General features: G+C 41.4%; 1 protein-coding gene across 2 annotated transcripts in view; it reads left to right on the top strand.

Annotated features, from left to right (window-relative positions):
* GRIA3 (glutamate ionotropic receptor AMPA type subunit 3) overlaps window positions 1–17676 on the top strand; it is a 141949-nt gene that overhangs the window by 100435 nt on the left and 23838 nt on the right. For both annotated transcript variants that reach the window (XM_042876548.1, XM_042876549.1), the window contains exons 11-12: window positions 4760–5136; window positions 12424–12622. In XM_042876548.1, coding sequence (XP_042732482.1) covers window positions 4760–5136; window positions 12424–12622 — 576 coding nt within the window. The remainder of the gene's footprint in view (window positions 1–4759; window positions 5137–12423; window positions 12623–17676) is intronic.

Here is a 17676-nt window from a genome sequence, read left to right as displayed (position 1 = left end):
TGATACCTCAGGAGGAACAGTGTGCATCCAAATTAGGCCTGTTTTGGACAAGGAATTCAATTAATGTCGACAAACTACAGCAGCCAAGGCCAACTGCAGTTTCAACCACCGTAAAATGAGTTTTTTTCATGGCTGGGCTAATACGCAATGCAACTTCAGTGCAGTTTGTTGCTGCACTGATCTCAGCTGTTGTTTCTAAACAAGTGTGAGTAAGTGTGTTAGAAGCACAGTGCACTCCTGGCCTGGCCTTCCAGCACAGCCTGATATCTGGAGAGATAGCACGTTCCACTGACAAGGCAGCTGTCAGGCACCGCAGGTGAGGTGTTGCTCTGTCCGACATCCTGCACGGATGGTCTTACGCTGCACAGTCAGCCATCTTCCCAGCACAGTCTCATCTCAGAAGCATTCGGCACCTCTGGAGTGCCTGGGGATTGGGCTCCCAAAGGAAGCTGGGCAGTGAGCACCAGCCACAGTGTTCCACTGTTTTGGTGTGAGCACAGGCTGCACAGTGAGTGCAGCCAGCGCCAAGTTTCTTGGAAAGCCATGCAGTAGTGAAGGAATTCTTCAGTTCTACAGGCATGAGCAACCAGAAACATGTACCAGCAGAAGCCTGCCCAGTGTCTCTTCCTACCTCTAGTGCGCGTCTTTGAAGATAGTGAAACTCATCTTCAGGCCTGTAAGCAGATTTCCACCCCACCTTTCAGATTACAGAGGTGGAACATCTTATCACTTCTTTCTCTGCACGGAGGGATATTTCCATTTAGTATTTTTCTCCCTCCCCTTAAGAGTTTTGAGATATGCAGCCCCTTGGGGTTGGCTTTGAGCAGAGTGGGCAGCGCTCTGTGCTGCATGTCCTCCCTAAATCCATCCTCCCACACTGGTAGGCAGAGACAGAACAAGCCTCAGAGGAATCCATGACATTTTCTCCCAGCTTAAATGCAGTGAGGATGATGTTTGAAACGCCATTAGTCATGAGTGATTAGCAAAGCTCGGTTGTTGAGGTTCTTAACTTCTCCCCCTCCAACTGCACAGGGTAAGGCATGTTTGCGGTTCTGTTGTGTTATTTTTAATCTAGTTCAATTTTTATGGGTTCTGCTTATCTGCAGCCATAATAAGAAGAGAGATTCACAACCATATTGCAGTTATTAATGATCTGTGGGGGCGCTTAGAGCTTTTCATAGGCTCTCCGTTTCATATATTATATATCTAGATAAATAGGCAGCAAGTGCTCTTGTTTTAACTTCTCTGGTGTAACTAATAGTTGGGAACCAGGCTCAGGTGCTGCACTGTTGCTGGGCTGCTTTCAGTGCCAGAGTTGTGGATGGTTTCCGAGATCCTATGGATACCTGGTTTCCTTTGATGAAAATAACTGCTGTTGTATTCATTGAAGGCCAGAGGATGTTTATTTATTGGTGTTCCCAATATGCTGAAGGCCTATCAAAAACAGTGGGAAAGCGGGAAGGCTAAAGTGTATTAGAAAAATTGGCATTTATTGTTCTGCTAATATTAATGTAGTTTAAAATCATTTACAAAGAAATTCATGCTTTGTGATACGAATGAGGACATGGTAGCAATCAGGCGTTTAAAAACTGATTTGTCAGTGCTAAACAGAGCATCAGCTCCATAATCCCAAATACCCCACAGGAGCATCCTGCATGAACCCAGATGTTCGTGAAGGAGATGCAGACTTTATTGCACGCTGCATCAGCGCTTAGGAAGAACTCCACTGTGTCTCCTTCAGCAATTAATATATTACTTTGGGAGAATTCAATTTCTTTGAGTTCAGGAAAATGCTACAGCAAATAATGGCACCTATGGCTGATCCAGCCCCTGACGAGCTGTCCCACAGCTGATGGCCCTGCACAGGCTGCAGGGCTGCTTTCTCCCTTGTATGGGAGCAATTCTTGAGCAGTCATTGCTAGGTGCTCTGCAGAGGTCCTCATCCACTCAGCTCACTCTAATAATGATTAATTTGTAATTACTTCATTAGTTCAATTCGAAATACAGTAGCCGTGGTCAAAGTGCTTACTCTTCCAGCCAGCAGTGGACAGTGACTGCATTTAAAATGGATGTCCTGTGCGTATCTAATACTGACTGCAGACGCTTAATGTTGAACAGAGGTTCAGTAAGCAGTAGCTAAAAGACAAATATGTGTTTGGGGAGAATTCATCAGCGAGCAAGCTGCAGAATCATCGAGTCCCTTCCCTACACTCTACCCATGTTCCCTCAGGTCTCCATTACTTCGGTTATTAACTCATTCATCTGCAAAGCCAGTAAACACCCAGCATCCAAAAGCAACTGGCACTTCTAGTTTCTAGATGCATGCCACGATAACATAGATTCTTGCAGCAAGCAACCACAGATTGGGTGAGGGTTTTCTCCTGAAGGAAAGCAGTCACTCAAGGGGAAGGGCAATGTCTTGGTACGCATGAATGTCTAAAGGAGCTGAGGAGGGCTATAGCAAAGTACGCTGTGGGCCATGGTTTCCAAATGGCTTCCTTATATGTGTGGATGTGACTTATTTGATTATTCCAAGCCATGAGTTTGTACACATCCCTCATAGCTGCACATGCAGGTGCAGACGGTTAGGAAGCCTTCCTGAGGGACTGGAGGAAGCCTGGAGGTTGTGTGTGTGCTCATGGGGAATGGAGGCAGGCCCAGCAGGGCTGCCATTGGCCTCAGCTGTGCAGCACCCAGGGGTGCCTTGGGAACCAGGGTTGAGGCACCCGCTGGTATGGGGCAGAGAGGCAGAGATTGCCTTTACAAAAGGCTTCGCCATTTCTGCTTATTAAACCTCAAATTAAATTAAATTAGACTAAAACCCACCACCACAAAGAAAATTAAACAAAACAATGAAACTGAACTTAGTAGATCGGGAAATCAGATCTTGGTGAAAGTCGAGTATATCAACATCAGATTTACATAAAGCTATTTTAAATTATTTTATGGCACAGATTTTAATCACTTCTTATCAACATTTGCAATTAATTTGTATTCAAACTTCTAATAAATCAGGATTTATTTTTCGGTCAGAAAGACACACACACTCACTAGTTGGAAACAAAAGTCTGATTTAAAAAGGTGCACAGTGATTTAGCTACTGGTAAGTTAAGCTTTCCCTAAGAATCATTTTTCCTTCTGAAATTCTTAATTATCAACAAGAGGCCATCTTTAAGAGAATCAACATCATGAATAGTTACAGAATTGTTAAAAGTAGGCAGAAGGTTACGAATAATGTATGTGGACTCTTGCAGTAAAGCTTCTTCTTAAAATGCAGAAGAACTTTTTTTTTTTTTTAGACGTTCTAGACTCCTCAGATACAATTTCTGACACCTGCTTGAGTACTTTGCCAAATCAAGGCTAGGTTGTCTAAACAGCGTGACTTGAACCTGGTATAAAAATATAGACACAATTATATATATATTGAAATTCCATTATGGAATACAAATTTCAATCAAGTAACCAAGTAATTTTTATTAATTGACTGATTGATTTTCACTTCACATTCTTACCTTCCCTATGGAATTCAGGAAAAACATAAGGACTGAAATGAAAGGGTGTTGGTTCCAGCCAGACATTATCTCATTGCAAATTGCCCTGGTGAATGACAATGCAATGAGACGAGATTGTGCTTCTGTATGATGCATCCTTAGAACAGTGTCTGTATTGCAGATCTGTAGAGTTGAGATTCTGTGTAACAGAATGACGTTACACTTTTGCCTTTTCCCCACATGATCTAAGCTATTTACTGCTCAGAGATTCACGGATCTGTATTACTGTTCTCAGTGACCACGGAAGGCTGCCTGGTTCCTATCACCCCACTATCCTTCCATCATCTTTCCTTTATTGTAATGGAGTTTCAGAGGAATATATAAATTACAGTGCCCAAATCCAGCTGAAATTCCGTGACTAATTACTTATCTTAGGTTTATCTGGAATAATCAATAAGGCAACAGAACCTGCTGGTAGAATGAAAAAGAAAGCATCCAAATATAACAAATACATAATTTGTCCAGAGTCCTGAGGACAGATGGACAGATACAGGCTGTTACTAGAAAATAACATAGAAGTCAAAAGGCAAGTGCTTGCGATGTCGCCATGTCTACCAGATAAACAGGGACACACTTGTGCAAGAAGGAAAGCACATGCTCTCACGCTTACCCAAGAACTACTTTTAACTCCTGGAATTAAAAATTTATTAATGTCAAAGAACTTTTCCTAAATAAAAAGATTAAAAAGCCATCAAACAATCCACATACCTTTGAAATCCTTAATGCAATAGTTTCTTTTTTGCTTTTTGGTTTTTTGTTGGTTGTTTTTTTCTGCCTATGATTTAAATATGTTTTTATGTGTTAAATACTGTTCATGACTGAACTGGACTAGAAATCACATTTCATATGCAAAATATAGACCCTTTACATTACCCTAAAAAGTACAACTTTAATTGCAGTTTCGTTGTCCAGTCGAAATAGAGTTTATTCATCCATTTTAAATGAACAGAAACATAAATACACATTGGTACTGATCTCTTTCTCTCTTGAGGCCCTTGCACAGATTGGGTTGTAATTTTTCTTGTTAATAATTTTCTGTCGATATCACATATTTCTTAATCAAATTCAGTGATTGCCAAATAGGTTGAAAAGAAAATGCTTCCTACTCGGTTTTGTAATTCATCATCTCATTCATTAACCTGAGATTCTAGATTGTGATTATGTTGCAACTGTTTTGTCGCTAACTTGGCCATGTTTTCCCTTTCCAGAGAGCAGATATAGCTGTTGCTCCCCTCACCATAACGTTGGTGCGAGAAGAGGTCATAGACTTTTCCAAGCCTTTTATGAGCCTGGGGATCTCCATCATGATCAAGAAGCCTCAGAAATCTAAACCGGGCGTATTCTCTTTCCTGGATCCTTTGGCTTATGAAATTTGGATGTGTATAGTCTTTGCTTACATTGGCGTCAGCGTAGTTCTTTTCCTAGTCAGCAGATTCAGCCCTTATGAATGGCACTTGGAAGACGGCAGTGAAGAACCACGTGACCCTCAGAATCCTCCTGATCCTCCCAATGAGTTTGGAATATTTAACAGCCTTTGGTTTTCCCTGGGTGCCTTTATGCAGCAAGGATGCGATATTTCTCCAAGGTTTGTTTCATATCACTCCATCACCTTTTTGCATTTTATGGTCATTTTCTGATGCCATGGTGCATATATGTTCCATTTTCAAATTTATTTTTAATTCTAATTCTTTTGTTTTGACATTTCATTTAATGCTGAGCATCATCATCAAGCCACTGTGTTTGCTAACAGTCACCTCCAGAGTGAGTGGCATTGCTTTATAATGCTGTTTATGCATTTCTGCCAAACTTATATACACCATGTTAAGGCTGTAAAATGCATAGGGTTTTCTGTTTTCAGCAATGCTTGGAGGGCTACCGTGTTTTTGCTGCATATCTCATTTTACGGTCATCTCCTTGATGCATAAAACACATTATGCTTTGCAAAATAAGAATTATTTATTTTTGGAAAACTCACATGCAACAGCACTTTAAAACACCTCCACTGTCACAGCTTCTGCTAGATTTTTTTTTTTTTTTGCTTTCTTTTTTACCTAATTTCTCTAATTTTGTTCTTCTTGACCCATCCTTTCATTTACTACTCATTTGCTTACAGCCACGTTTCATACATTCAGATCTGTATGTGCACCTGTCTGTCAGCTATTACATGCTGCCCTGTATGGGTCGTCGTTTAAATCTAATCCATCATCCATCATCCCTATGCTCATAGTCAGTATGGTCCAATAAGCATTGCCAGTTTCCATCCCTTCTTTTTTATTCATGAAGACAGTCTTTCTGAGTAAGGCTTTGGTAAAGTATGTTTGATATTAGCTCCAGTTTAACAGAGAGTGCTGCTAACTACTGTGGAATTGTATTTCTTGTTCAAAAAAGCACTTTGAAAACCACCAGAGAATAGTGAAGTTCTTTGTAATTGAACAATGCAAACCTCAAATGTATTTTGAGTAGTTTATATGCAACACTTCTACACGCACACTGCTAAAATACTTTGGTGACATGCCTTTGATAAGCAGTCGAATTACCTACATGTAGTTTCTTAGTGATGGAACAGTAATTCTGTTTTATATGAAAATAATTTTAAATCCAGTTTACAGTTATTTTAATTATTAAAATGCCTCCATAGTACAAACAGGATGCAGGATAACAGTATGAACAGGATAAAAAGTTGCTAGTCAAATCAAGAGAGAGAGGTATTCTGACTGAATGCTTGTCCTCAGAATGCACACTGGTAATTTCCACATTTGTGCTCAAAAGTTACCAGGCTTTCCTAAGCTAATTAGTGGAAGACCTGCTGAATGGTCTCACTGCAGCAAGTAACAAAATCTCATGGAAGGAAGTTTCACGGAGAGTACCAAGATTTTCAGTTGGAATGTAAAAATGATTCTTTAAGGTCACAGTTATTGCACATTTAGATCTCCTAATTGCAGCCGAATCCAGGATTTGCAGATAATGGCATGTGCCTGTCAGTATTTGATGCAAGTCATTCCTGTGTTTTAAAAGCTTTGATAGCAGCAGTTAGATTCCACAAGCAGTTGACAGGTGCATATGTATCCTATATAAGGCACGCACGTGGCTTTTTTGCCTGGACAGAACCCTGCACTATTGTTCACAGCTCCCAGTGTTCCAGTGTGCTGCCTTGCTGTAGCTGCCAGCCTTCTCCTTGTGTTTATACACTGTGTTTCTGCTTTATTCCCAAATTCTGTAATGACACGTTACCTTTCTTTCCGCAGCTAAATGTGATGAGTAGTGCTAGCATTTAAATTGCTGTTGACCATGTGTGTGCCCAATATGAAAGACCGGGAAATAAGCACTGGGACATCACATGGAAAGCTGCAGGCATTGCACTGTTTCCACTAGGTCTGTTTATTGACAGCAAATTGAAGTCCATAGGATTTTTGTTAAGCTCTCATGTGATCTTTGACATGTTCAGCCATTTACTTTATATAACAAGTGGAACATACTCTATTTTTTTCAATACTAACACGATAAGTGCCTTGGAAATACGAGAAAAAGAGTTAGCAGTAAACCTGTTTATTTTATCTGTCCATCAGAAGCTCTTAACTCAGTAACAGTATGTGGTCCTCATTAGAAGACGTCTGGCTATTTTGTTATCTTCCATGATAACGAGTTCAGGCAATTATGTGCACTGTTACTGAAAAAAAAAAAAAAAAAAAAAAAAGGAGATTGAATACCTTGGTTTCCATTCCAGAAACACCACTCCTTTGACTGATAGGTTGATTTAGGTTTATTTAATGTCAGATTTCTTCTCCGTCTAAGAAACTATTCCCAAGGGTTCCATTCCGAATCCAGATCTTTGTGAGGTTATGCCATTCACAGTACACTGATTATATGAATGTTTCATACTACTTTATTGCCATTAAAAGGGGCTTCATTCTTCCATTGTGAGTTTTGTCTGAATAAATTTCTTATTCGAGAGCATACAGCACTTGTAGAGAGATGCCGACAAGCAGTCTGGAGAGATCACTTTTGTACTTGCTGATAAAGGCTCTTTCAGCTGCCTTTGTGCGGAACAGCTGTGACATCTAATGACTAGTTAGATCTGTCCTCGGTGAGTATGCTGTGCGGATATTCCAGAGGATATATCCCTGTACTCTCCTCTCTGTATTTAATAGGAGTCATCTCAGCTGAGTCAGAAGGCAGCCAAAGGATGGTAGTTAGCTCATCCCACGATGGAACCAGCATTTGTTCCAGAGCTTTTGTTCTGCTATCAAAGGCTGCTGTGTTTTCTGCTTAGTGAGCTAAAGTATTGAAAATTCACTTTTGATGGCTCAGAAGCAGATTATTAAATTTGCTTTAATGTAAAATGTATACAGCAAATGGAATCAAGAGAAAGCAGTAGAATTTGTAACACTGTTCGGAGCAAAAGTACCTTTGAAATCTGTATGAGACCATATATTTTCATTTTGCTCTTTATTCACTCAGAACAAAGAGGCAAGATTAACTAATTGCTGATAGGAAAAGACGGGGTTTCATTAAAAATTATTGCAAGAAGTTGGTCATTTGAGAGGATATATTTCTAGATCCCTATTTTTGTAGCAGAAGGCTCAAGAGACTCCTATTAAAGACCATGGGAATGACTTAGTGGGAGTTTTGGAACGACAACAAGAGCTGGGTAGCTAGGCGCTTCTGAAACTCCCCCTGCCAGTTCCTATGATGAGAGAATAGAGCATCTCAAGGCAGAGCTTTAGATGCTGGTATTTACTGTGTTCTGTCTCAGGCGGGTGCCTCCTGGCCAAGTGGGGACAACAGGGTAGGCAGAGTGCTTGCTGGGCTGGTGAGCCAAGCACTGAGCTCCTAGCATACAGGGCTGCGTGCTCAGAATGAAAAGGGGGTCTCAGACAGTAGATTTTGCTCTGAGGTTGGTCAGAGCTTTTTGTCAGTATAACACCTATCTTGTATCGATCATAAGAGCCCTATTAAAAATTAAGTAGTGTGAAAAGCTTTTTTCTGTTTGTTATAGGAAATCAAGGATGTTTTCTGGCCATGAATAGAAACAGAATTCAAGCTATATTGATAAATAAATGAGATTCTGTTTGAATGTATTTTTCTCTTGGAAACTGAATGTGAATTTGAATATTTGTTTTCTTTCTTTTCTTGTTACTAATTTGCTCTCATTTGACTCCATGCTTCCTTTTAAATTTCCTCTCAAGGTATGCACTCTTCCTGTTTACTTCCATCTGATCTTGTTTTGGTAATTGTGTCATAATTCTGTTATATCAAGGCTTTCTTACTTCTCTTGTTTGTTAACAGCCTAATTCACTTCAAAATGATGTCGTGCAATGTATTGATTTATTGAAGTAATTTGGAAAATGGCACGTTGGGATAAAACATTAGTTGCTTGTTTTTAAATTACAACATTGCACACTTGGACCAGTATGCCTTCATCACAAAAAGTGGTGCTGGTATTAAAAACTGGGATTGATTTTTCTGTAATTGTTATCTGAGTAACGCAAAAACGTTTCTATGGTTCACAGTACAAAACAAACAAGTATTCTCTTATTGCCAGCCTGGTGGTTATGTACTAACCCTTTTTCTCCCTCATCCCTCCACACCAGCCCCTGCAGTGGGTATAAGGAGTCTTCATATCAGCAGATGGACTGGGGGGAAACAGGGTGCTTTCAGAAAAGGAGGCTGCCAGGCCGTGTTCAACTATGCTCTTGTTCTTTGAGTCTTTGTCTGTCTTTCCAAAGTCAGCTTTGCAGTTTGTTTTGTTTTCCTTTTGCTGCATCCTGTGCTTGACACCAATCACAGCAGTGGTCACCCAAGGTGCTTCTTAGCAGCAACTGTTCTATCTTCTTTTCTGTGCTCATTGGAAACCTGTGGGAGAAGGAGTTCTGCAATGACATCCAGTTTTCTTTCAAGTGAACTCAACTCTTCTGAGAACTGCTCTGGTCCTCATCTAGCAAGACCACTCTCTTGCATGTAGGACCCAGAGGAACTGTCTTCTTCAAGGTACCCAGCCATGCCCTCCTGCCCTGCCTCTCAGTTGTTCTCTGTAGTTTGTCCTGTATCTGTCTGCTTGCTTTATGCAGGTTGCAACATCTTGGGGGCAAGATATTTTTTATCTTCATCTATGTTATAATGCACTGTATGAACATGCAGCTCTACACAGACATTGTGTTGTTACAGGATTGTGGGACTGTGGGTACAGTGGTTTGGAAAATGCTTCCCTTCCTGCACATCTTCACCCCAGCAATCTGTGCTTCAAGCAGAAGGGGCAGTTCCTGATGCAAGTATCACATTTCCTAAGGGAAACCACAGGGAGGATGCATACGTGCCTTTTTTTTTTTTTAACTGATAGTTCCATTAAATTTGTCTAAACATCCTGTCAAGTCTTTTCTTCATCTTCCTCTTTCAAGACCTACTGTAAAGCAAGAGGGCCACAGGAACCTGGATATGCCAGATAAAGCTGGTCTTGCTGTGTGTAAGTGGATGCTTCATCTCCTTAGTCTGGCTCTGAAACTAAACTGCCAATGTGCTGCAAGGAGGAAAAATTCAAGTCTTTTTCACCTTGAAGCTGGAAATTATGTAGTGAAAGAGTGAGCAAAAGAGAAACGAGTTTCACCTGGTAGAGCCACCTGAAAGCAATATACTGTGTTCTAGTTAGGCATCTTAGGCTCTCCATGCTCATGGGAGACAGATGGGCACCTTCAGATCTATCCCACGCTATAGCAAGTGAGATAAATCTCATTCTAAGGGTGTCTGTCTCGTCTTTGTCTTGGCTTCAAAGGAAGCCTTACTCAGTGAGATCAACAGGCACTGCTGTGTGGATGACTCAAATTAAGTTTAGCTTATATGAGAGTTTGGTTTGTTGTGTAGGATATCCAGTTTTATGAAACAGCCAAAGCAAGCCCCTAGCTGGCCAGAAAGGGCCTTTACCATCTCTAAAATCGCAGAAGATCGTTCTCTTGATGCATTCCATGAACGTATAGTGAGATAGAAAGATTTTTTATCTCACTGCGTTATTCTGGATTTGTATTTCTGGAATTTACCTTTGCAATCATTCAGCAGCCTTGTGTTAGTTAGCGGTGCTGCAGCATAGCCCCAGCTTGGAACCTGAAAGCCTTTCATCCTGCCAGGAGCCCTTAGGACGGACCGGGGAGCCTCCTGTGCTTGGCAGAGATCCATCAGGCATGGTCCTGCCCTGAGGAACTGCACGCAGGCTGGAGCAGAAGCCATTTCTCACAGCGTTCTCACCTCGGAAGTCACTGATCCTGATGGACAAAGAGGTGATGCTTCACTCCTTAGGCTTCCTGCAACCTTGTGACCACCTGAACCCTGCGTGCTGGTATGGACCTGCCACGGGCGAGCAAGCAGAGCAGGCTGTAACCCACAGGTCCAGCCCAAACCTGCCCTTCCAGCAGGAACTGCTGTTCAGTTCCTGGGAAGAAGGGAGTGGAGAACTACTTTCTTTTGCCTCGTAGTTTGTTTCTCCCTATTCCTCTAACCTATTCCAGACTGTGCTCTCTGTTTTTATTGTGTTGGAAATATTTTTCTTTGGTGTGTTCTTTTAATGTTGGATGGATTTTTTTTTTTTCCTTTTTTTTTTTTTTTTAATTTCTTATTAATTTAATGGGATTTTTTCATGGTTCAGGCAATGTCAGGCTCTGGCCAAGACTAGGCAGTTTACCAGCTCACCTCCCTCAAGTGGGCAGGGTGGGGGCCCGGCACCAGACTTTTTTCCTGTCTCCATCTGTTGGTAGGACAACTTGTACCCACTGTCTGGGGGTGGCACTGAGGGGCTGGAAACAAACAAACAAACAAACAGGTAAGAGTTTTCTTGTTTTCTATTTCTTCCCTTCGCACTAATTGAGAACTGCAGCACACAGGTTCTGTGGATTTAATATATTTGGGATTGAATCTTCCGTCTTTGATATCAGTAAAGAACAAAGGGGAAACATAAGAAATAGCTTTGTCAGCTCCTGAAACGTTTCCCAGTTAATATGTTGTGTTTGAAGAATGTGCACAGCAGTGAATTCCCAGTGTGTTCTTCAGCCCTACAAAGATCTTTTGAGCTTGGTGTTCAATTGCTTTACACAGTCTAGATCTCCTGAGCAGTACGCATTTTGTAATTGTATATTAATACATATGGATTTTTTTTAAGTCTTCATGTTATTTTTATTTAAAAAAACACACACAAAAGCCCACAAACATTATTTTTCTACTTCCTCCTACATTGCTCTGGTAGCTCTAGAGCTGAAATGTGCTTGTCTTGAAAAAGTGGATTTTAGGCATGCAAATGTTAATTAACATAAAACAAAACAGCTTCTTTCCTCATTTAAATATTTAGATTCAGTCTTTAATTCCTGCTAGGATATAATGAGAAAATGGTACTGGATCACTTGTATTTTATTCGTTTGGATGCTTACTCACGACTTCTTGCAGTTCGTTTTTACATTTTAAGAGTCAGTGCAGTAAAAGGTGTTTTCTTCCTCAAAACGGGTCAGTATCCAAAGAGCCAGCAGTGCTGGTGTGTCACAGCGGGTGAATCCAGACAGAGGGAAAGGCTGGCCTAGCAGAGAAGATGAAAGTCTTCTGGCTGAGGAAGTCAGGGGGGCTTACTCCTCCCCAGCTCTCCAGATGGAGTGGGCTCGGAGGAACCGGTTTCTTTGTCCTTGTTTTCAATAGCAGGATGAGGAGTGTGTAGCTAGGTAAGAGCAGGTACATGCCTATTTGCTCTCCCAAGGAAGGCTTCAGGAGCTAGCTATCTCTTCACAGATGCCTGGAGGATCGGGACAACAGGATTGTGCATGTGAATTTCTGTTCTACACCAAAAACAAATGAATAAATCAAGGGATGTATCTGAGGAAATTTGATGATCTGTGTTTTTCCATAGATCTCTCTCAGGGCGAATTGTTGGAGGAGTCTGGTGGTTCTTCACTCTCATCATTATCTCTTCCTACACTGCTAATCTTGCTGCCTTCCTTACGGTGGAAAGGATGGTGTCTCCCATAGAGAGCGCAGAGGATCTGGCTAAACAAACCGAGATAGCCTATGGCACTTTGGATTCAGGCTCAACCAAAGAATTCTTTAGAGTAAGTTGCATGCTTTAAAGCAGTTCTCTTGTATCTCCATTAAAGATTTTCTAAGCTGTACATGCCCGATACATGGGGGCCCGGTATTCAGTCATTTGTTTCTCCCTGTCTGTAATAGCTGTTCTGATGAAGGCTGCTTTGTGCAATCAGGGTAAGCCTGAGTGCAATATCAAAAGTCATTTTATCAAAAACTGGTAGTTTTGCTCACCTGAAACATCTCAAGATGAAAAACCTGAGCTCTACTTTTGCAGGAAACCAGATTTTAACACCAGTTTCTGAGCCTCAGTGTGATGAGCAATAATGCAGTTGTGCACAATATTTAGCGAACAACTTGGAGAAGTGACTGTCTTGACCTACTTGTTCTGTTTGCCCAGCTGGCAGCCATTAATGGCATCCAGCAGTGGTGTTTACTTGCCAGAATGAGCAGGGGGTGGAAGCTTGTGTTGCCATTTCTGTGTGCACTGATGGCTGCAGTTGCTGTGGCTGCCTCTTCACTGCTCACGTGTGTGACTGGGGCTGCATCAGCCAGGATGGAGGGGAACTTTTGTATCATGAACACAATCATGTGTTCACGTGGTTCAAAGAAATGCTGCATTTGCAGTATTTGGGAAGGGAAGAGGGCAGGGAAAGATATGCAGACTGGAGCACCTCCCCTGTGAGGACAGGCTGAGGGAGCTGGGCTTGTTCAGCCTGGAGAAAAGAAGGCTGCGGGGTGACCTCATGGCAGCCTGCAGTACCTAAGGGGAGCCTACAGAGGGGAGGGGAATCAACTCTTTGAAAGGGTTGATACGTGTAGGATGAGGGGAAATGGTTTTAAGTTGACAGAGGCGAGATTTAGGTTGGGCATCAGGGGGAAATTCTTTACCCAGAGAGTGGTGAGGTGCTGGAGCAGCTGTCCAGAGAGGTTGTGGATGCCCTGTCCTTGGAGGTGTCCAAGGCCAGGTTGGATGGGGCCCTGGGCAGCCTGGTTTAGCATTAAATGTGGACGTTGGTGGCCCTGCCTGTGGCAGGGGGTTGGAGATTCATGATCCTTGAGGTCCCTTCCAACCCTGGCCATTCTGTGATTCTGTGATTTAAGATTATCCTTTATTTTTTCACATGCCAAACCACAAGCTGAACTGCAGAGGGATGTCATTAAAATGTCTAAATATGACTTCAGACTGCTTTTTTTTTTTTTTTTTTTTTTTTTTTTTTTCCTTCCCTGTATCAGAAAATGTTGTGACCTGGAAAGCTCTTTATTTCTGGCCTTTCCAAGGGTGAATGAAATACTCAGCCCTTGCAGGAAGCTCCTGGCTCTCTCTCAGCAGTGCCAATCAAATGCCATTCAGGGCAACAATTCTTCGTATAGAAGAGTGGTCAGTGCTGCAGGATTAATTACTGCCTATCACGCATACTGGTCAGGTGCAAGTGTGAGGGAAAAGGAAGAAATAAAACCTTGCTGCTGTAGAGTAGTTAAATACTGACGGCCCCTTGAATTTACTTAAGATTTTGAATATTTAGTTTTCATGCTCAAATGACAGTAGCAAGTAAAGACTGGAAAAACTGAGACGTTGTAAGATGAATATCTCTGCCATGGATAAAAGACTGCACTCACACATGCACGGGTGTATAAATTTGATACAAAAAGCTAGCAGTGAATACAAAGCTATTTTATGAAGTTTTTGTACTCTGCCTTACTTAGGTGTAATGTCTCTATATAAAGATGAGTACTTGCTAGTTCTTACTTAACAGTGGTGGGGGATGTATTAACAACAGCTTCTCTTTGTATTAAACTCCTACAAGATTAACACTGATCTTCCTAAAGATGAAACCAGTGTGTAAAATTTTGTATTCTGTTTAATTATCAGACTGAGGTGCTATTATCTGTGTGGCAAAAATGAGCTGAGTGGGTCTGTCACAAAAGGTGGCACAACTTGATGGGTAATACTGGTGCCATTCACAGCCACTGTACTGTTCTTAGGGGAAAAAAATCCCTTCCTTTGAATATCTCTTTACTGTTAATTCTAAAAGAGTTATTGTATGGAGGTCTTTCTTCATTTAGGTGTTAGTTTGACGTAGCATGGCAGTCCCTTCTCACTATGTGATCAAAGTAATGAGTGTTTCTTGTGAAAATCTACAAAGTCTAGTGAATGTATGAATGCTTTGTCGTGCTGTTAACAGCCTCAGGATGAGCCATGACTCTCCTGGTGCTTGAAGAAAGCAGGGCTCTGAGGGAGGATAATCTATCAGGAGTCAGTGGCTCCACTGGGCACAGGGGAATGGGATGGGAAGGCAGGGAGGCGATCTGCAGTGCTGATGGAGTGGGATGTGATGCCACTCAGTGGGATCCAGGTGGGCCAGAATGGGCCCTGAGAGGTGCTTGTCTCTTCTTGGCATTCTTGAGGCACGCAACATAATTTTAGCTGAATTATCTTTTTGTAGAGAAATTAATTTGAATAGAGCCGTGCAGCCACAAAACTGTCATAACTAGAGTCTCCTTTAGCTGATGTGAGGACAAAAATTTTGCCTTAAGTGTGTATGTTCACATAAATACTTCACTGTGCAGCCTTTATAGCTACTCAGTAAGGTGGCAATGATAGCTGAAACTTGAAATAGCTCTTAGAGCATGGTGGGTTTCTGAACATCTGCTGCCCAGAGGCTGTCCTTCCCCCAGTAAGCTTTTCTCTCACCACTGCTGGAGCATCAATAGGAGTGATAGTTTGAGCCCCAAAGAGCCATGGGTTCTCCTGGATTTGGTGTAATGCTTCTGAGGTCCTTCTGAGGTGTCCCTAACCATGGTGGGGGTTGGATGATCTTTAAGGTCCCTTTTAACCCAAGCCATTCTGTGAATCTGAGATCCCATAAAGAAGCTTCTATGGCTTTCTCCATAGAGGCATGAAGCTATTTCTCAAAGATACTGATCATATATTGATCTTAATGGCTGCTGCTGGCCAGTGAAAGGTGCCAGACTGGCCACAGCAAGAAAAAATCTGTAGCTTACAGCCAGATACAACATTGCTGTTTCAAGCATGCAGGATGAATGCTGTTGGCGTGACGTTACTCTCTCAGTTAAAACAATCAAGAATATTTTTGGTAACATTTTCACAGCAGTCACTGTTCACTCTCCTCAGTCGTTGGTGATTCTCTGTATCAGGGTATTTGTCCTTGCAGTCCATCTAAGAAGCAAATGAGCCTTCCTGTATTTTTATGGTTGTTTCTTGATTCTGCTCAGAAACATTTTATGTTTTGCACTGATTAGTTTATAAAGGCAGTTAAATGACAATCAATAGATTACATCAATTCCATTTTGGCTTTCAAAGGGCATTCATCCATACTGGAGAGGAGAAAAACCTCTCCTTAAACATTTATTCACATACAGTCTCACATTAAGGGCTCCGAAATGCCTCTTTTTCCTTCCTGAAAACCAGTGAAGGACAAATACTAGAAAGCAGTAACAGGCAGTGACATTGCAACTTCTAAGGGTATATCTGTTAGAATTAACATCTTCTAATATATTCAGTTAAAACTTCAGCATATCTAGGCAGCTCATCCAGTCAGTGTAACATCATTTGATCCAAATACAGCACTCACTATAAGTCTATTGCCACAGTCAAATAGGTTTTGGACCTGCAACGTGCGTACATTCTACAGGTGTGACCTTTACAACCAATTAGTAATTCTTATATAAGCTTGCTGTATTTAAACTACTGAAGAAATGAGTGAACGTGCTTCTAGACATTTGGAAATAGGAACTGATCTTCAATTTATTGTGGTTTCTTCTAATTGATAGCAGATAACTGTATTAAGAGGCTTTTGAGAGACTTCTCCGTGATACATTATAAAGCATGTGCTTGATCATCAACAAAGGCAGCTGACCAGCTTGTTTGCTTTACTGGACACCTGAAATTTCAGAAAGTGTCCTTGAGGTTTAACTAATGTGTCAAGACTTCAAAGGATGAAATATTGAGATAGGTAGTACTTTGCAAGATCTTGCGTTATGTCTTTCTCCTTTTTGTAGGAAATTGAAGATAACTCATATCATACCATTAATCACTCTTAACTAAAATTAGAGAAAAAAGGAGGCCTCGAAGTATTCCTGTTTCATTTTAGAGCTCTCTATTTTCCTCAACAGTGATTTCAAGGTTGTCTGTGACACAACAACTCTGTTGCCCGACAGCTCCCCAGTGCCTCAGCTGAAATGACTTGCTGCTCTCAAGTCAGTTCCTAATTTTTTTCCCCTGGCAATGGCATCAATTATCAGGGCTGTTAGGAGCTCCAGCAGAAAGGCCAGAGATCCTTCGGATATGATGGTTCCTGCTGTTACAGCTGCTTTCTCCTACCTGGCGCTGATGTTCATTAGTATGGGATAGAGTCTGACACCAGCATTACTCCTGCTGTCGATAAAAACAAGACTTCAGACTCAGTGCCTACAGAATTCAAACAGGCTGACAGCCTTCAAACACAGCTTGGTTACTTCAGATATTATTTTTAGAATTTTTTTTTTTTTTTTTCAATATTGTATGAAATTCACAGCTGAAGTTAAACTCTCCATTACCTCAGGACATCCAGGAGCAATAGTTGACTTGAGGACATCGAAAGGTCTACATATGCTTTCCTTATGCCTCTGTGGGAGTGCTTCATTTCTCATTGCATTTGGATGCATTTTTACTTTTTTACATTGCATTTTACTGAGGTGTCATCAGTAGCATTTTCTCTAAATTGATGTTGTGCTGGAAAGTGATACTGTTCTATTACTCTTTGCAGGAGCACTCAGTGCTTGAAGTTCATTTTCAGCAGTTTTCCCTGAAAGGGATTCTTTCAGTTCAGGCTCAGATCTCAGACCTTTCTGGACTTCATTCATACGCAAAAATATGATACTGCATATTTTTAAGACATGGAATGTCATATTGAGGGTGGCCCTATGATGGCCCTCATTTTTTCACTCCCTGGTTACTACTGGGAAGAGTAAGGACACCTATATGTTCTGAAGCACTAGTGTATTACACACCAGTTATAAGGTGAAGAGCTCATTGCTTTCCTCTGATAAATCTGTGGGAAGATAAGAAGTAAGGGAA

The sequence above is a fragment of the Lagopus leucura genome, unplaced genomic scaffold (genome assembly GCF_019238085.1).
Source record: "Lagopus leucura isolate 7727_CA_CO unplaced genomic scaffold, USGS_WTPT01 Super-Scaffold_100016, whole genome shotgun sequence".
Classification (NCBI taxonomy): domain Eukaryota; kingdom Metazoa; phylum Chordata; class Aves; order Galliformes; family Phasianidae; genus Lagopus; species Lagopus leucura.
This window is presented reverse-complemented; position numbering and strand designations above follow the sequence as displayed.